This window comes from Diadema antillarum, unplaced genomic scaffold, assembly GCF_040938485.1.
Source record: "Diadema antillarum isolate AM-2024a unplaced genomic scaffold, OU_Dant_1.0 seq00000798_RagTag, whole genome shotgun sequence".
NCBI classification, from domain to species: Eukaryota; Metazoa; Echinodermata; class Echinoidea; order Diadematoida; family Diadematidae; genus Diadema; species Diadema antillarum.
Genome location: NW_027271682.1, coordinates 1,708,690 through 1,729,843, shown reverse-complemented (window position 1 = coordinate 1,729,843; position 21,154 = coordinate 1,708,690). Strand labels below are relative to the sequence as shown.

Below are 21,154 nucleotides of genomic sequence, written 5' to 3'. Positions count from 1 at the left end.
TGCGAAGTCTCAAAAAGGGATGGACCATTGGTGAGGAAGTGTCATCAAGGAATAGTGACCTTTTTACATTGACTTTAGGTGCAAGGCCACTCCGTGTTGGAAAAGACGTAGAATAGAGTAAAATTAAGCATAACGATTAAATTCATTTCAGTAATTAAAAGCCCTGCATACCTTTGGGAGCAGTGATTTAAAAAGATTTTAAAGACATAACTTTTGACGCATATGTGTAGGTTAGTTGCATCACAAAGCATCCCCCATATGAAATTTTTGCAATATAGCCTAAAGTATAAGGAGATAGCATTATTTTTTCTAATCGAACCATACCTGTTGACGGTTTGGTTCTGAAACAGTTTCATTATAACTATTGTTCAAATTTTGTATATTTAACACTAAGTAACATCGACTATACTGATTCAAATTTTTACGTTGTTTTTTTTTTCTATCCCTAACTCACAATCTAGAACTATTTTGAAGTACTATTGCTGGGTTTTTGTTTCATCTGCAAATGGTGAATTATTCCTTTAACCGTATCAGAAATTTATGGACTTCCAGATTTCAGTTATTCTCATGGAATGCGAATATTGTAGCAACTACCTAGAGATGGAACCATTGCCTCACAAGGTTTCAAGGTAAGACAGAATGAAACTATGGTCTGTCAATATCATCTGCAACCATTGCTATCTATTACAACTTTGCTATGATTTTAAAACACGGATGTGATTTAATCTTTTGAATTTCAGGCAGTAAAGTAAATAAAGTTTTATGCCCAGACTTGTGGGTCATCGTCCCATATTTTGAAAATGTATGGGGTCTTTCTGTTACATATGACATAATTCAACATTCCATATGTTTTTTTTTTTGTTTCCCAATATGTCTAGAATTTAGCTGAGATTTGCTTTGAGTTTGTTTTTTATTGATCCCACCCTTTGACAATCAAACATCGATTACCATAGCAGGTGACGTTGCGTCCGTCGTCGAGTTCGCCGTCGTCGCACGTTAGCATGGTTGAAGGCGTGAAATCGCCAACAGTGTAGTTGGTATCACACGTGATCGTAAACGGCTGCGTGTGGTAGACAGACTGCTCTTCTGTTGAGTCCGAGTTCTCCACCACGGGTGTAACACAGTCCCCTTGATATGGCATCACAAACAAACAGAAATAACAAACGTCAGGAGGTCAAGTCAGACACATCTTTAATCCCTTCATAACCATGATCTGATAGTGTCATTAAAACTGCTTTCAGACTGGCTGCTAATGAAATAACAGAGTTACTGCAAAGTTTATCGGGCCGGAAGGTGGGGTATGAATCAAAAAAAAAAAAAATCCCAGGTGATTGAAGTTCAGAATCATGTGACAATTTCAACTCACCGACTACCCCCCCCCCCCCCTGCAAGAAAAAGAAAACACTTGAAGGTGATGGGGAAGGCTTGTAATCGTTTGTATTATCATTGGCTTTGTATGATTTAGGAACATCGTAATTCAGCATATGATGATGATTCAATTCTGGGATATAACGTACTCTCTAAAAAAAAATCGAGTGAAAATGTTCACTCTAAAAAGAGTGAATACAAAAAAGAGTGAATTTCGAGTGAAATTGGAGTGAATTTTGAGTGAAAATGCTCATTTTCACACATTTTGGAGTGACGTCAGGGATCACTCGAAGATTTTGGAGTGATCCCTGACGTCACTCCAAAATGAGTGAAAATGAGCATTTTCACTCAAAATTCACTCCAATTTCACTCGAAATTCACTCTTTTTTGTATTCACTCTTTTTAGAGTGAACATTTTCACTCGATTTTTTTTAGAGAGTACTTGTCAGAAGACTACAGTAAGATTAATGAACAAAGCATGTGGTGAGATAGAATATTGATATTCTAACCACTCAGAAAGGTTGTTTAAAAAAAACAAACAAAAAAAAGAAACAGGAAGACTAAAAACTTGTGGGAATCTGAAATGAAACCAAACTTACTGTAACACTCTTCTGGCGCCGGTTCGAATTCGCCATCTTGGCATGTGATAATTTGCGTGGTGTCGGTTCCAGTGGAGAAATCAGTATCACACGTGATTGTTACTGGTGTTCCATGGTCTACTGATGGTGAGCTGGTGCTGTAGTTCGAATTTTGTATTATTGGTGGCAGGCAGTCAGCTACAAGGAATGAGAAAACCGACATTTCTGTTATGAGAAGCCTGCTCTGACTTATAATTGCGATTATTGCTATATTCATGAGCTTTAATGCATTGCTGATGAGGATATTCCTTTTGTTGTAGTTACAAGCAAGTGCAACCTGGTGCACAGAACTGGTGAAAAACTGATAAATGTTTCATAACGCAGGATACGTAACAGATCTGGGCAAGATTCCGTAGTGTGTAGCCCTACGGGTAATAATTGATATACCAATTTGTAAAGCGCAAAACATAGGCCTACATATTACTAAAAAGAAATTAAAAAGTTTACTGTCAGTGTGGATGCATGGTTACTTTTGTATAGAATTAAACTTGAATCAAAATGACTGACAGGTAATACGAAAAACGTGTCTACCAAGACAGAGCGGAATAGAGGAGCTCCAATTGCCGTCGTTGCAAGTGACGGTTTCTTCACCGACCAGCGTGTAGTTAGTATTACAGATGAAGGTAATACTCTCTTCGTGGTAGAATGGTGACGAATCTCCCGTGTACAATCCATTGTCAATCTGAACATCTGGGCAGTTAGCTGAAAAGATCAAACACATTTCATTTTTCATAAACTGCACAAACATTTCACGAATTCGTGTGTGCGTGTGTGCGTGTGTGTAACGTGCCACCACGGAGGGATTGAGGGAAGAAATCTCTGATTTCTTCTGTGTAAACACAATAAAATTGCTGTGTCGAGACTTGTTGGTAAACGGGATTCTGCAGTATGTCAACATGACCTCAAAACTTAACAAGAACCCTCAAATTAGGTATACAATTGTACATGCACCACCGTTTAGGACTGATCCTTACAATGCTTAAAACGATATGCGTGGCAAAACCAGGAAATCACAAGAACCTGGGTCCATACTTCTTCTTTTTTTCAAGTGGAAATAGGAGTGTCTCTTTTCTCCAAGTGGTTGTAGATTCACACAGCCCCTCTGTCATTAGTTGGCAGTACATGTAGGCCTGAGTCTACGAGACAGAATGTTATGATATACATTGACGGCTGACCTGAATGTTTTTCGTAATACTGTAAGCATAAATACAGTGAAAATTTGAAATATGTCGGCTCTGAAGAAGGGTTATTCTAATGAGTTGTCCATTTGATATAATTTCTCCTCACCAACAAACAATAATTAATGTGAACTTCTGTGAATGTGAGTTTCGTACGCTAATACTGGATGTATGAAAAAAAACACTTTGACATGTTAACAATGACAATATTCTATCATACTTAGTAATGTGCTGAAAGGGCTTTCCATCCCATGAGTGGCAAATAAATAGATACAAATAAATAAAAATACAATAATACACTGCACGGGTATATCATGACAATGATCGATGTAATGTTCAGCATAATTTCTGAGATCCATGGGCGCTTTTATATCTGCACACTTATAATTAGTATGAAATTCAATTTTATGTTGACCACATCTAGATTGCCAGAGTGGCAAATGGAGTTTTATATTCATTCGAGAGGATTCCTTTAAAACTTTTACTTTTTTGATTTACATTAATGACATCACCAATTGCTCCCCTCGTTTGAACTTTATCTTATTTGCAGACGACACTAACGTTTTTTATTCTCATAAGGATATTGTAACACTGATTGATACACTTAATATGGAATTAGGTAATATTTCGAAATGGTTTAGAAGTAACGAGCTTTCATTGAATATTGATAAAACATGTTTTATACATTTTCATACTCTTCAATCCCAACCCACCTTTCCCAAAAGTATTTATATTGATGGTATAAACATTGCTGAGAAACACTCAACCAAGTTTCTAGGAGTGACCCTAGACAGCAATTTAACTTGGAATACTCATGTGCAGAATATTACTACAGCAATATCTAAAACAACTGGTGTTTTAAGGAGAATAAAGTATTGATTAATGATCAAACTTTAATAATGTTATATAACACTTTATTTTTACCATATGTAATGTATTGCAATATTGTATGGGGCAACTGTAGCAAAAGTAAATTAAATACAATTTTTATTCTTCAGAAAAAGGCTCTTCGTATATGCACACACTCAAATTTTTTGGCTCACACCGATCCTATATTTCATTGCCTAAAAACTTTAAAAGCCCATGACATACATATATATCTAACTGCTATATTTATGTATAAACACACTCGAAATTTGTTACCATTTTTTCATAATGCCTTAGTAACCAATGACCATATTCATTCATACCCAACCCGTCGTTCCCATGATTTTCATTTAAGTAATCCAAAGCTTTTACTTGCTCAAAAATCGATTAGACATCACGGTCCGGATACATGGAACACTCTTCCTGAGGAGTTGAAACAGTGTGCCTCCTTGTTTTCATTTAAAGCAAACTTAAAGAAGCACATTTTATTACAGTATACTTCAAATACAAATTAAAAACAAATAATTCATATGATTAATGTTGGTCTCCCAAATAGCAACATCGCATACCATTCCCTCTTTCAGCAAACCAATTCGATTATTCTACATTCCAGCATATCTGCCCTTCTGCACTTTCTAGCACTTGCACGCACATCCACCACCATCACGTTTTTCCCCTGCTATCTCCGCAGCAGAATTTGTATTGTATTGTAGTACTGTATTACGAAACTAGTATACGTCCCTACCTTTTCCTCTGGCCGGCCATCTTTTCAAGCTATGCTTACAATGGCGGCCCTCTGCATTATCGCTCCATAATTATAATTGTTGTAATCCCCGCTGCATAGACATGCATACTGTATATTGTATCATTAATTACCTTTTATATCTTTGTTTACGCAAGTCAAACGACTCTGTTTTGAATTTATTTTTGTACATTTCCCACATGTTCATGATCATGTGCCTTATGTATATTGATTTGCTGATTGATTTGTTGATTTGCAGAAAATAAAGTATCTATTAAACAAACAAACAAAACAAAAACAAAAACAAAAAGGTCCACGGAAAACAAGGTAAGATTGTCCAATCCATTTATAGACATAATTTATCATGATTCTACGTGAACACAGAACTTCTACACCAGACAAAAGGGCATTCTTGTATTTTTTTTTTACCATAACACGTTGGGTCAGCGCTTCCGAGATCCCCGTCGTTGCACGTCAGTTCAGTGTAGACCGCGCTTCCAGTGGAATAGTCTTCGTCGCAGGTGATGTTAAAAGTCACGAGGTGAAACACGTCGTCACTTGGATTGCTGTAGTCCGAGTTAGGCACAACAGGCACCTCGCAGTTTGCTGTTCTCAGTGGTTGAAAGAAAGGAAAATGATAATAATCTTTTTAGACTTCGTACAATGCGATATACCCTTGCCAGCTTACTCTCATGGCAAGCAAATCGTTGCATCATACCTTCACTCCCCTCTGAGTCATACTCTTATGACCAACGTATTTCAATGCATATTATGTAAAATCATCCGTCAATCTTAGTTATATTGGGAATTTATGACGGCATAAAGATTTTCATCAAGTAAAGATTTATACCATCATAAACGTATTATTAGTTCTATCGTGTAATCAAAATGATAGTTTTTTTTTGTAATTTAGTTAGGTCGTGTTTAGTTCCTAACAGCAATGACATTCAGGTGTGAGCTTTTTTTTTTCAATTTGTCTCCCTCTACAAATTCGATTTGTTAAGATCGCAACTGCTGGTCTGTAAATTAACAAGTGAAATAAATTTTGTTAATTTACAGATCAGCAGTTGCGATCCTAACAAATTTAATTTGTAGAGGGAGAGAAATTGAAGAATCTCGGAATGATTTCTTTCTTTCATTTAAGCAATGAAATTGTAATTTGCTTTGACTTGAGAAGCAGAATAAATGCCGTCAAAGAAACATCAGATTCATTCAACAGAAACATTCATGGACTGACACGCTCGGACACGGCTGTTGTTGGTTTACCTACGTAATTGGTTTCATATTTCTAGATTTCGGAATGACATGAATAGGGAAATGATTATACCATAGCAAGTGACGTCATCTCCAAGTGACCCGTTGTTACAAGTCTTCGTGACAAATTGTGAATCAGGCCCAAGGGAATAGTTGGCCCAACAGTTGATAGTGACGTCAGTTAAGTGCAAGACTGGTGGTTCCTCTTCGTTGTAATCGGAATATGGAACTACTGGGGGTTGGCAATTAGCTGTTGGAAAATGAAGAAATACATTTAAGGAAGATTTAACATTAGAGCTGTCGTGGCAAGCTGTGCGTAATAGCATGGATGCAGTATGTGGTACGATTTTGATTTTGATTTTGATTTTGATTTTGATTTTGATATTTTCCCTTTAAATTCAAGGGAGCAAGCAAAACCAGGAATATTCTGTGAGACATATCCGATGACGCTTGCAGCTGTGTGGACGTAAACTAGTGGTAAGTAGAATACGTGTGCTTGTGCTTGTGTATGTGTGCGTTTGTGTGTGTGTGTGTGTGTGTGTGTGTGTGTGTGTGTGTGTGTGTCGGAGGGTGGGGGATTACGTATCTTTTTTAAAACTTTTGAATAGATAATTTTGTAACAACTCGAGGTTTACATCATGCACTAGAATTGTTGGCGTATTATACACCCTTTAAAAGACGTTCGAACATTACAGAGCAAGAGCTCTCACCGTAACATACAGGCGTTGTGCCATCGAAATCTCCATCTACACAGGTCAGTGTAGTATTATCCCGGCTCCCCGTAGAATAGCCAGAAATGCAGGCAATAGTGATCTCTGTTGAGTGATACACGTCCGGCTGCTGACTGGCATAGTTGGAGAAATCAACTACTGGAGGTGTACAGTCCTCTGTAAGGACATAGGAGATAAAGAGATGATTTTGTAGTCATAATCATGCTACTACATACGCGTATATACCCCCCCCCCCCAAGCTTACAAGTACACGCACAAGGCAGTAACAATGAAGAAGAAGTTATAGTCTTTTTATGATCATAGTATCCATGATTCTCCATGAAAAAAACAAACAAACAAACTTAATATCACAAAACATTTTTGTCGTCTCTTCATATTTATGTAGTACTGATAGTGATGATTGTATGGATTATCGAGAATAAAGGCAACCTTACCCAAAGTTACTATTTGATTAACGGAATGTCATTATATAGTTAGATAAGGCGAAATTAGTGTTATAGTCTTGACGCGCTGGAGCTTTTGTTGAGGTTGGTGTACTGAAAAGCTGCTCCTTTTTCTAATCTGTATCAATCAGTTAGCCTTGCTTTAAAGAAATCTAGACTGTTATTGCAGTGGTTTTTTTTTCCTGGAAGATTCCACTTGTTTATCAATGTTGAATCTACAACACTGAGAATTAAAAATGCGAATACACTGTGAGACTGTTGATTTTCGCAATAACGATTAAAATGTCACGAGGAGATGAAAATACACTACGACCGTTGTGGCGCTTGACAAAATTGCTCTTTTTGTTATTCAGTATTGTTATTATCATTTCATTATCACAGATATCAGCACATGGCTTAGAGGGCTTCCCCAGACAATATCATTTCTCAAACTGCTTACATTAGCAAGATTACCGAGATTGGAAGATCATCCCACAGATTTTGAAAAGCATGAAAAGAAGGCACAGGGGTTCCCAAAACAATAACACTAATAGTACAGTCTACTCCCGTTACAAAGAAGTCCTCGGGACCGGCAGTTGTCATTTGTTGCATTGACATCTCGTAATAACCGAACAAAAAGAAAATACAGAAATTGTGATGTGCGCTGCCTGAATTTTTACTTCCTTCAACCGAAATTTCGTTATAACCCTGTTGTATAAACCACGAGTGCACTGTAATAATATTGATCATTACGTAATTTAGAATATTGTCAAATCTTCCTGAGTCATGTTATCAGTTATATCAACAGTGTGCTACAAACATTTGATGACTAAAATGCAAAGCAGGATATGACAATCTTTGTAAAATTTGAAACTAAAGTATTGAAATAAAGTATCTTATCAGAAATTGTTCATAATCATTAAACGATAATATTCTATAACTCCCTTACCGTAACAGAGGGGCGGAGTTGGGGTTAGGATTCCGTTCTGACAAGTCGATGTACTGGTCTGTGATTGGCCGTTTGAATGTCCGGTGTCGCACACGATGAGTATGGTCTCCTCGTGCTCGAGTAACGGGGTGGACGAGGTTGAATTGGAGTCCGGAATGACGGGTCTTTGGCACTTTGCTGCCAGGAAATATAAAGACAATATGAATATATTATAGAAGGTTGAACAAGGAAGGAGAAAACAGAGATGGAGCAGGGAAATAATGATGGGGATGAGATACGAAAGCAATATGGATACCGTTAAACACTGACACCCAATGAATAAGGGAAATAACAAAAACAATATAAGTATCAGTATCACGTGATTGGAATATATTCGATGTAGAAGGCATATGAATTGAAAAAAATGAGGTGTCCGCTGTTTGAATGTCAGTCGGGTTGGTTTCAGGCTGAATATCATTTCGGTTTAGTTCTGATATCGTCATCTGACACTGATAAAAAAAATGAAATAACAGATTGAGGGGTCTAAGATGATTATTAGTAATCCCTTTAAGTTACGATGAGCACATAAGGTTTCACGATTAAAATCTCGTGTTCTAGACTGTATATGCACATCTGCTTTCCATGAGGAGGTCCAAGATTCTATCATAACGCTTGTATACTTTATCAACATACTCTCAGCACTAACATCCATTGATGGATGCCCTATCCTGAGGTGAGAGCTGTGCACCACGTGGTCGGACTTAGCATGTGATATAGCCAAAATACTATAGTTATGTTCATAGCCTGTTTCTGGTATGATCCTCTGGGAGTTTAGTCAGTGCACTAATTATGCCAGACTATGTGGCATGTTAAGTTCCACTCGGGGGTAACAGACTTTCGAAGCATTTCGAGCACCTTGGAAGAGTGAAAACATGTTCTACATTAATTCCACTTACATTGTCGTTAAAATCAATAATGATCATTATCATCACTAAGATGCTAACTTCTGAATATACGTAGAAACCTCTCGCGTAAGATTTCTCGTTTTCACTTAACTCTCGTCTGTGGATAATACGTGCATTAGAAACATTTATCGTCTTAGTTCACACCACTGTCATTGGATGGATAGCACTCCTTGTATACATTTCTTCATTTCTATTTCTTTAAACTCTCTTACTTTACGATGAAAATGTCAAGCTTTGGACAGGGTGTCTTTGAAAAATTCGTATGAATAATCTGTCTCGTAATGACCATTGTAAGTTGCGATGGTTTGCCAAGACTTTCGTACATGCAATATTATCAATAATGATAATCATTCATAGTATTGATAGTGGCAGATAATAATGATATAATGTATTACATAACTACATTTCTGAAAATAACAATAATTTTGATAAAATCAGGAACCACACGTGTACAACACACGATCTTAGAATATACCTACCCTGACACACCGGGGAATCTTTGTCCCATGTCCCGTTACTGCACGTGATCTCATTTTCTCCAACCAGAGTGAAGTTGTTGGAACACTGGAATACTGCTTTCTCCTCGTGGAAGAATGGACTTTCCCCTGCTATTATTTCGCCATCATTGGGGGGACTGATGTCTGGGCAGTTTGCTAAATTGAAAACAAAAATAAAACACCAACACAAGAGTTAAAATAATGCTGCTTAAAAAAGGGGCGGGCAATTCCGTAATTCATTCTACGTGTTCCACGAATGTTCCTACAAGGTGTGCTCTGCAACTGATTAACAAATTGCCCTACATCGACGTAAATAAGCACTGAATCAGTGTTTATTATTATTTGAGTCAAAATATGGCTCTTTCTTAATCAGTGCAATAAAAAAAAAATCGACAGAATATTTTCATGAATAATTATTCTGCATTCAAATATTGCGCTTGAGGATTCATCAATTTATTGATATTTTTTTCTTTTAGCTCATTATTCATTATCATGAATACAGCGTTGGCAACAATACCGAAGCGACAAACTGCCTGGCTCTATAGGAGGTCCTACCGTAACACGTCACAGGTTCCCCGGCTAGGTTGCCATTGTCACATGAGAGTGCGGCAACCTGGGAGTCCGGCCCGACGGAGTAGTTTGACCAGCAGGTGATGTTGAAGGATGTGGAATGGAAGACGGTATCCTGCTGGCTGGCGTAGTCAGAATACGGTACCACAGGTGGAGTACAGTCAGCTGGGTGAAAAAACAACGCAAAAGAAATGGAAGGTTAAAAATTGCAATAATCATTGTTTTGATTTGACATCTCATGTGTTAAGGTTTTCTTGGTCTTCTTGACATTCTGATTCATTAATCCATTCTTTCCTTCCTTCCTTCCTTCATTTATATATTCATTAATTCATCCATTTATTTATTTATTTATTCATTCGTTAATTCATTCATCATTATTGATCTGTGATGGCACATTGAAATTTTGTTTCCATTGACATTTGCACAATAATCATGACAATACAAACGTATAACATCAGTACAGTTACTTGTTATATACATTTACAATCATTTGATTATGTAGACTATTCATTCTCGGGGTTGTGGAAATCAAGTGATTTTGTGTAATCTTTCTCTTTGCACTGACTTGAAAAATAGAAATATCCATGGCATTATGAATAGAACATTGTCATTAGTTGCCGATATAAAGGTTTCTTTTCCATTTGCCTCTTTGATCTTAGTCCATATTCCACAAAACAAAAAACAAAACAAAACAAACTGCAAAAATGATCCAGTGCCACTATGAAAATCTGTGGTGAATATATTGAATATTATTTGAACAACAAAACTATGATAAACACATTATGATGTTTATCCACAGCAGATAAACCTTGCGCAGAATAAATTACCCTGACTATTGATGTGTCCAGTAATAAAGGTCCTATATACCTTTGGGAACACTGATTAAGAAAAAATGTTCAAGATATCACTTTTGATGCATATGTGTGGGTCAGTTGTATCACAAAACATCCTACCATATATATATATATATATTTATATATATATATATATATATATATTTTTTTTTTTTTGCAATAAAGCCTAAAATATAAGGAGATATCACTGTTTTTCTTGTCAAGCCATAACTGCAGACGGTTTAGTCTGGAAACATTTTTATTAACTATCTTTCATATTTTGTATATTTGACAATACTTCACATCGATCATACTGGTTCAAATTTTTAAATAGGTTGTATCTATCCATAACTTTAAAGTCGTTTTGCTCCAGCAGTAGTTCGCGAAAGGTAATACACGACTTGTAATTATTTTGTTTTTGTAACTTTGTGTGATTGGAAAAATCAATAAACTACAGGAAACAAATTAAACGGAAAATCAAACACCGAAAGTGATACAAGAAAATTTTAAGCCTCCCCCATTTTTTTATTTCATTTTCATTCTTTTGCTTGTCAGCCGATTCTGGGTGTCATTCAAAATACCCCCCCCCCCCCCGCCCGTCCTCAAAATAAATCGACGCCCCTGTTCCCATAAACTGGGCCCCTCACTTTTAAAAAACCTAACGCCGGCCCTGGCTCACTGTATTAAAAACAAAGTTTAAAATCGTATTCACATTACTCAGAAAAAAAAAGATGAAATACGTTGCAACGTGTATTTTCTTAATAATTTGTTTGTGCTGTTATCTGTGTATTAGTGTGATAAAAGCTTGTATCTATTTTTGTTTGTTTGTTTGTTTGTTTTTCAAACAAACTATGAACGTTTGTCTTTGCAGTGCAAAGTGTGCACGTGAGAAAGTTTGTAGAATCATTTCACCAAAAAATACAAAACGGCCAGAGTTGATGCTTGAAGTTAACCATAGTTTGCTAATATTTGCTAATATCCCAAAGATTTACCACTCCGTTGTAAGGCTCCTATATTATGTAGGCAAGGGCATGGTTTTCTTATGATGCCCTTTACCACAAGCGATCTATCGATATGTCTAAGCATGTTCTTACCGTAACATGTGGGCAGCTCAGAAGGTGTGAGGGTGCCATCATCACACGTGTATGAAGAAACCCGGCTCTCTCCGGTCGAATAGCCGTCATTGCAGGTGATATCAAAGGTTGAGCCATGATTTACATCCCCACCACTGGCGTAGTCCGAATTAGGCACTGCTCCGACGTCACAGTTGGCTACGAGACAACGGGTTAATATGGCGAGCTGACACTACAGTATGGTCACGCAGGCTACGGTTACAGTGATATAAATGAGTTTACTATCATTTCATCAACATGTGCACAATTTTCTAAGCAAAACATTCTATCATCGTGTGTTACTATTGAGATGACTTTTGCTAAAACTGAACGGCAAGTGAGTTAGTTTTACCTTATTAGATCTGAGGTTCTATTAGTGCAGTTTATTGCAATGTCTAATGCGTATGGCGGATATGGAAGCACGGTTTTAATGGGCGCAAATGATGTGTGTCTTTGAGGCAAGGGGCAAAGAATTAATACTCTCCATACGCACTGTGCAAACTTAATCCGTTATTGTCACAGTCCAGTTACCCACGATGTGGGGCAACTGTCTTTAATACTAGACGTTACAAGACAGAACCTATCCTCTATACCGTCATAATGTACACATCATTTTGAAGATTGCAATACAGTGTATTTGCCAGCTGTACAAAATCCGCATTTCTATCTGATAAAGAAAGTTATCATTTACTTTGTAGTCTAACATTCTACGAGGGTCTGCTCCATTCTCTTATCATTAATTTGGTCATTCAAACAGAAATTATGAAAATTGATGAAAATCGTGTTATTTTTGAACACTTAAAGGTTTAGTGGACATTGAATTACTAAAATCAAAACAAGACAATGATACCGTCTAATTTCGCTCATATTCTATCATATATCGCATGTTATTATAATTATATTCGTGACAATCATTACTAAGCTATGTCACAATGTGAATTGTAAGAAGGAAAGTTCGAGAGCATTGACTATCTTACCAAGACAAGATGGCTCCTTTGCACTCCAGCTCCCGTCTGTACAATTAATGACAGCGGCTCCCACCAGAGTGTGACCACTATCACAGGTGTAGGTGACTACCTCCCCGTGGTAGTACGGGGAGGTATTACCCGATCTTTGTCCGTTGGGAAAGGTGGACGCCAAGACACCACAGTTTTCTGTATGGAGTAAAATGTAAACGTGTGTGAATTTACACAGTAACAAGGAAATACACAATGCTTATTGGAATATAAACATACAGTTTCATTTCGTAAAGCCTATGGTGCATATTTGAGTCATAGCCTTCATATCCGTACTCATGTGACGGAATGGGTCCTCAATATCCTCGGGAATGCCATGAAGATGCATGCATTTCAACAAAGAAGGGTCTTTCAAAGCGTTGATTATTATAACATCACATACAGAATCCAAACAAAACAGACGCACGAACAAACACAATTACGGTCTTGATACACACCCATCACACACACACACACATAATAAATATGACTTTAGTTTATACTGATATTATCTATATGTATGGAAAGTACCATCTCTCCTGTTGTTTAAACGTAATTTTTAAGGTAAGTCCTTAAATTTCATTCGATAATGGTAACATAAACCTTTTACAGTATGTTGAGTATAATTTCTTCCATCTTGTTATTTGATTCTTAACCTATAGGGCCTATGTAGTGGATCTAGCCCTCACTACGCGAGTTCTCTCTCTCTCTCTCTCTCTCTGTTCCTCTCTTCTCTATCTCTCCTCCATCATCACGTGATCATGTCCATTTTTTTTTTCTGGATTTGGAAAAAAAAAACCCATCTATGTACAGATAATAGTTGAATAAGGTCTGTTCATATTTTCTTCAATGTTGCCGTGATATATATTTCCACGCTATACTCATCTTGATCCTTCATTGTGTTTACATTGTGTGTCTGACGGTCATTGATTTAAAGTAGAGGCAAATAAAATAAAGTAGGCCTATGGTGTAATGCTTACCATAGCACACGGGGTCAGGCACATCGAAGTCCCCATTGCTACACGTCATATCTGTATCCGTGCCAGTCCCTGTCGAGTAGCCGGGATCGCATTCCACCGTGATGGTGGTGGCATGATCTACCAGATCTTGCTGAGTGTCGTAGTCAGAGTTAGCTACCACAGGTGGGAGGCACTTGCCTAGTATGGAAGTAAATAGGATAACACTCGGAGCTTGAAGTTATTCCCGAAACCGGAATGACGTGAGATTCCTTTTACAAGAATTTGCTTTACTTGACATAGGTTTTCTTAAGACTTATGCTCAACGAGCATAACATTAGTGTTTGCTATAAAAGTGATACCAGCAAATACCAAGTAAGAATTCAGTCCACACAAAAGAAATTGCTTAAATTAGTAGAGACTCAAATGTTATCACTTTTGCTAAGATTCTCTGTCACAATTATTTTGCACACACATTAACAGATCATTATATACGGACTCGCATAATGAGCCAGGTAGTCTGTATGTTATAGTTCCACTTTGCGCAAGAGCAGAACAAGATTATTACTATCAGGCATGTTGGTTTTTGCACTCACAGACCAGGGGCGAATCCAGGAATTCCGTAAAGCGAAGGTGCCTTTAAAAAATTGTTATCATTTTGTTATTTCTTTTGTGTTGACAAAAAATAAAGAAGGGCGAGCGCCCGCTTGCGTCCCCCCTCCCCCCTCCCCACCCCCCCCCCCCCCTCTGGATCCACCACTGCAGACATTAGTATCTGTGGTGTAATATGAATACTCGTGTTATTCCTATGAATTGTGATTGTCAGTACATTCACCTGACATCAACAAATATTATGTTCATTAAAGCATAGTATTTGGAAACATGAATAAGAAAAAAAAAAGTTTGGGAATGCATTGAGTGCAAAAAAAAAATGACATCGATGCTTTCAGAAGTATTCAGGTCACTTGATCTACGAAACTTTTTTGTTAGTTTGACTATACATGTTGTTTATTGTTTAAGAACTGAAAAAAAAAAGAGAAAGGCCATTTTTGAAGAGTAGACTTGAGGTAATCACGGAATTGGTTTGTATCTGATATGTCTGATAAATGTCTGCATAGATCTTACTTTGCGTATGATACATAGACATATTATACCATTATATTTTATTAACGTAGATATGCATAAAAATGCATGCCTCCTTTCTACGATACTAGAAAAGTATATGAAAAAAAAAAATCTTCCAATACATGTAGCAATAGGAAAAAGTCTGGCCAACAGCGTTTAGTAAGGCGGAATACTCACTGAAGCACGTTGGTGTCTTTTGATCGAAGATTCCATCCCTGCAAGTCGTCGTTGAGATACCCACCAGGGTGTAGTTTGCATCACAGACAAAGACAAGAACATCCCCGTTCTCAAAGGTGTTTTGATTTGGGCTAACTCCCCCGTTGTCAAGAGTCGGTGCGACACAGTCATCTGTATGCACATTGTCACAAAGTTTTGAAGTGGTGTCAGATCAATGAAAAAATTCCGATATTTAAACGAATCCTGCTAAAATAGAGAACTGATCACTTACTTCTGATTTCCAAATATTTAATGCTTTCCGTGAAGTTTAACTGTGAACGGTTTACCTTGCCCGTGTCATGAGATATACTACTTTGTGCTACCATATTGAAAGGTTTGTAAGAATGTGTGTTCTCTTTGGATGCTGAAACGGGAAAGGAACTCGGAAGACTTACAGTAAGGGAGAGGTGGTGTTGTATAGGCAGTAAGTGTTATATGAATAAACTTGAGATGAAAAAACAAAACAAAACAAAACAAAAAACGCCTCATCGAGTTTCAGTTTCCTGCCAGTGCTTGCTAGGACAGGTAAGTTGGTTTGTGTTGACACCCGGAAGTAGGTTTGATATTGCAGAACATTACGAAAACAGTTAGCTACATTGATGGCAATGTTAAGTTTCGAGACGGAGGGACGGTGCACTTGGCATCTTGTTGGGTACATTATTGAACCCTTTATGACCGCCGACACTCCGCCTGGAGCTTGCCGTGCTTTCTTTTTAATCAACAGTCATATGCTTTAGCCTGTATACTGTACCAGGTAGACGTTCTAAATATATATATATATATTTTTTTATCCGTCTACAATTTTACTTTTGACACATTTTCTCTGGCTGCAATGTATCGACATAATTTTATATTTGTCACACCGTTCCGGGCAAGCTACGCGGGCTTGTGGCGAGGAGGTAGTTTCCAGCACGTGGAAGATTTTCAGCGGGCGAACAAGAATGTTTGCAATTTTCATTCATGCCTTGTCATACCGTATCTGGGGAAGTTTTGCGGCTTGACTTGCGGGGAAACACATATACTCCCCGGAGCTCTCCGCAGTTGGTCCGCACCTGACATTATCTAGCGCGTATCTCGCCTGTAGTTGCCCGAAGGTGCTCACGCAAGTCCGATTTAACCGCAGCCAAGTTTTGAGCATGACCAAAACTTTTTCCGGGTGAGTCGCGGGAATGCCCGAGAGGTCCACGCAGAACGCCAGTAGGAGGCTCGTAGCGGCAGTAATTCCCAGGCAACTCCCACGCAGGTACTTTGCAGTCCCGTATGCAGCCAAGATAATAAAATTCTGTGGGATTTCAGCCATTCCATCACAGGAATTCCTTCACTAAAGTTGTCAGCCCCCACGCGACTGGTACAAAGGTCACACAGTATACTCGCAAGTATAATTTAAGTAGAACGCGTCCAGCAAGTAGGACACATGCGCTGACTCGCTCAAATCCTTTTCCGCCCTCAGGAATGTCCGGTATGCTAGAAAATCCCTACACGCAACAAGCCCGAGTAGCTTGCCCGGAAAGGTGTGACAGGGCCTAAACACGGTTGCGGGTAAAAAAAAAAAAATATGCGTGCGCACCTCCGGGCGACTACAGCTGAGATACGTGCTAGGTACTGTCATGTGCGGATCATCTACGGGGACCTCCGGGTAGTCAAAATTGTTCTTTGCAAGTCGCACGGAAGGCTTGCCCGGAAAGGTGTGACAAGGCCTTTAACGGCGCTCCTCGCAAATACCATAGCCATGTTGATTCTCTTTCCAGACAAAGTGGTAGTTCAAAATACATGTATTATTCTGTAGTATTTGCGACAGTGGTATAATCATGGATTAGGTATATGAAAAAAAAAAAATCAATGGAATTTCTTACTTGATCGGCAGCTTTTTTTTTATGAAAAGAAAAAAAAAAGTCATGTTAAATGATAAGACTGTATGTACTGTAGATTACTCTGTTTTCAAATTAACACAAAGCAATGGACCCAAACTATCCCATCATGCTTACAGTCACACTTAGTTTACACAAAATTTGGTTACAGGGATGTTTGACTTTTTTTTTAGTACAAAGCTTATGTTCACGTTTATCGAATATGAGTTCAATATATATATATATATATATATATATATATATATATATGTATATATATATATTTATATATATATATGTATATATATATATATATATATATATATATATATATATATATATATATGTATATATATACATATATATATATATATATATATATATATATATATATATGTAACATATTATCGAGAGTACAGAAAACGCGGTAAACGTAGCTTTTGAGTCCTTACAATTTGATTTTACTTCTCGAACTTTTGGGCCCTGCCCTTTATCAAGACTGAGGACAAATCGGACAAAATACAGAACATGGATATGTGACCGCGCATCACAAAACGAACAAAAAGTCGCACCCCTTGATTTTACGTGAGGACTCAAAATAGGTGAAACGGGTCAATCAAGTCAATATTGATTTTTTCATATTTTCTGGAAGAGCTACTCTTCTTCTACATTATTTATAAATTTGGGGTCATAAAATTAAAGGGACAGTGGATTTTCAGCAGTTTTTCTACAACCCTTTTTTGTAGAGTAGTGAGATCAGGTGTGCCTCAGAGGACCCTTTTCATTTCTTGATTAAACCCTTCGCACACTCTTCACTTTCACGTCTGATAACTATAGAAGGAATGGCGCTACTGCTTTGAAAGTTGGCATTAGTCATGGACATAACGTGTTAATAGAGCATGCTCAATTTCATTTTAATCTGATAATCCCTTCATTGTTGTTACTCCAGTGGTTTACATCCTGTTTTGTGTCCCGTAAATCACACAGCGAGCAAGGTTTGGTAAAGATTAAACGCTTGAATAGACAGATAGACCCTGTACTTCAGAGCCTCTTTTCTCGGTTCACACTTTTCCAGAATGTGTGCTTTCTTTCCAATATTTAGATAGGTTAGGAAAGTCCATTTTAGTTGAGCCATATATCATTTTAAAGCTTAGAGTCTGTTCTTTCAGAATCTGCCCTTAACTAAAAATCCATGTCTGGCGACTTCTCGTTTGTTTTGTGATGCAGGGTCACATATACAAAAAGATAATGATGATCAGGACAATAGTGAAAATAATAACGACAATGATAGAGGCAGAGGCGGCAGGAAAACAAATACACTAATGGGAGTGTATATATGCGTCAATCTTAAATAATATAACATACATACATACAATCACAAACAAGCATACATAAAAGCACTTACAAACTCGTGTGACTAAACTTCTCCGTACAAGCAATCAGTGGCGGATCCAGAGGGGGGGGGGGGGGTGGGGGGGGGGGGGGCGCAAAAGAAAAACAAAGAAATGAAACCCGGAAGTGGCACCAGAAATATTAGTCACGCCCCCCCCCCCCCCCTTTACAGAATTCCTGGATCCGCCCCTGAGCATGTACATATATAGATACGAATATGTACGCACATACACACTTGTAAATCTCCTCACGCATGTGAAGACAGGCAACCATATAAACAATAACGTCAATTAATACAAATAAAAATTATGATTTTTATTGATTGCCGTTATTGCTTATAATGACGGCGGGGTTGCCCTTGTACAGAGAGTGGGAAAAAAAAGCAAAAGCTGAATCTTAACTTAAAAACTAATCTTGAATTTAATGAAACTGATAGCTTTAATTTTGAAATTACCTCCAACAAAATTGTACACTATTCAGCTTTTGCTCATATTAATGACAGTTTTAAGTGATACATAGTTTTTGAACTGTTTCAGAATCAAAAGTGGGATTTGTTTTGTGTAACACCTTAGTGAATGTTATAATTCATATTCTCTTCTAACTGGAAAGTGTCTCATGCATGTGTTGAACGTAGAACTGGACCATAAAAACTGACTTGACAATGATCATTACTACGTGACTTGTATGTATGTATGTGTGTGTGTGTGTGTGTGTGTGTGTGTGTGTGTGTGTGTGTGTTTATATGTGTGTGTGTTTACGAGTGTGTGTCTTCATGTTTTTTCTCACCTGCACAGCTAGGCACAGTAGAAGGGTTCCACGTACCACCGGACTCACATCTACTTGTGGTCACACCCACGAGAGAAGAAGTGTTGTCACACCCGAAGGTGACTGTCTCGAATGCACTGTACTGAGTTTTGTTAGGAGATATCGTGCCCTTGTCGTCTAGAGTAGGTCTAACGCAAAAATCAGCTGAATGGAAAGAGTTTGAAAAAAAAGAAGATTTATGAGCATGATTTCACGAAGCTTCGAAGACAGGATCATACAGAAAAAAAAGTACAATATCTTATTATCGTATTTAGCCCGTTTGGTCTATCGTGACACATCGAAAATACTGAATGAATAAAGAGATGATTTCAATAAAGAAAAGTATTCAAGGAATTTGTACATACGAATGCAAAGGAAGCTAGCTAATGAAATATGGCACAAGGTAAGAAAAAAATAAACAAACAGAGTACAATCCTAAGCATGTCATCTACATTGCTTACAAATGGTTAACAATGAACGATTTATTAATGTATGTTTTGTATTTGTATTACTACTCTGTGGGATGAAAAACAATTGAATCGAATCGATTTGATTGAATTGAATCGAACTGAAATATGGTGCCGCTATTCCACAGAGGGCATCCGTACACACACAGCAATGATGAGATAACTTAGGTCTACATTCTTCATGACAAACACACAGCACAAGCAAGGTAGTTTTGCAAATAAGACTGTTCTACTGGCTATATTTAAGATAAAACTGAGGATTCGACGCACCCACCCAAGTACAAAAGGAGAGAGGAAAAAAAAAAAGAACGGATGATGAGCCTACTACCATGTCCAAACAGAAAGAAAGGGATTATGCATATTTGTTCAATATACATGCATGTTTATTGTGTATGTCTTTCATATACATTCATCTAAACAAATATAGTGATGTAGTGATACGCTATACATTTCTGACAAAGAAATTACATGATTCCTTGCAAAAAAAAAAGATGCCATTAAAGGGAAAGCATATTTATCAAAACAATATTGACTTACGCAAGGAATCGTAAGGTTATAAAATCGTAAAAATGGTAAAAGCGTTAGATATTTAATCTCTGTGAAACCGCAGTTCTTTTAGTCAGGTAAACATTACTTCCACAAATGTAATAGCCAGGTAACCATTCAAGCAAGCTAGCAAGAAAACAAAAAACAAAACACACACACACACACACACACACACACAAACAAACAAACAACAAAAAGCGACCTCATAATTTGATGCACACTTATTAACATATGGGGCAAATGGAATGGCCCAAGATCCACCGTTGCAGTCATTGTAGGGAGGTCCGTACAGAGTTCCTCCAGGACACTGATAGAGAATACGAGTACCGCTATCGTAGCAGTCTTGCTTGGGAGATGGATCGAAGTAGGTTCCCTCTTGTCTCGGCAAATCCGTAAAGGTACATTCTGTAGCGGAGGGGCAAACGTGTAGAAATTATCATGTAATGGACAGGAACATTAAACGTTCAGAAGCAATATATTTTGAAAACAATGACAGCTTGGTCACAATTATGATTTGCATTATGGTTTTCTTTCTTTTCTTTTATTTCTTAATTATATAGGCATACCCTGCTTCCCTAATTTGGTAACAATAAATCAACTGTTCTGAGCTTCTCCGTTTCTCTTTCGCTAGCATTGACTATCCAGGGCTTACAACCAAACAAGCTTGCTTGCATATAAGTCCCATCATACTTCTTTTTGTA

General features: G+C 37.6%; 1 protein-coding gene across 1 annotated transcript in view; it reads right to left on the bottom strand.

Moving 5' to 3' along the window:
- LOC139739387 (complement factor H-like) overlaps positions 1–21,154 on the bottom strand; it is a 44,237-nt gene that overhangs the window by 8,327 nt on the left and 14,756 nt on the right. The window contains exons 4-17 of the mRNA XM_071650008.1: positions 19,423–19,605; positions 15,359–15,529; positions 14,081–14,257; positions 13,083–13,259; positions 12,088–12,264; positions 10,146–10,325; positions 9,573–9,746; positions 8,150–8,326; positions 6,758–6,934; positions 6,121–6,297; positions 5,223–5,399; positions 2,538–2,708; positions 1,968–2,144; positions 949–1,128 (exon numbers count right to left, since the gene is read on the bottom strand). Coding sequence (XP_071506109.1) covers positions 949–1,128; positions 1,968–2,144; positions 2,538–2,708; positions 5,223–5,399; positions 6,121–6,297; positions 6,758–6,934; positions 8,150–8,326; positions 9,573–9,746; positions 10,146–10,325; positions 12,088–12,264; positions 13,083–13,259; positions 14,081–14,257; positions 15,359–15,529; positions 19,423–19,605 — 2,475 coding nt within the window. The remainder of the gene's footprint in view (positions 1–948; positions 1,129–1,967; positions 2,145–2,537; positions 2,709–5,222; positions 5,400–6,120; positions 6,298–6,757; positions 6,935–8,149; positions 8,327–9,572; positions 9,747–10,145; positions 10,326–12,087; positions 12,265–13,082; positions 13,260–14,080; positions 14,258–15,358; positions 15,530–19,422; positions 19,606–21,154) is intronic.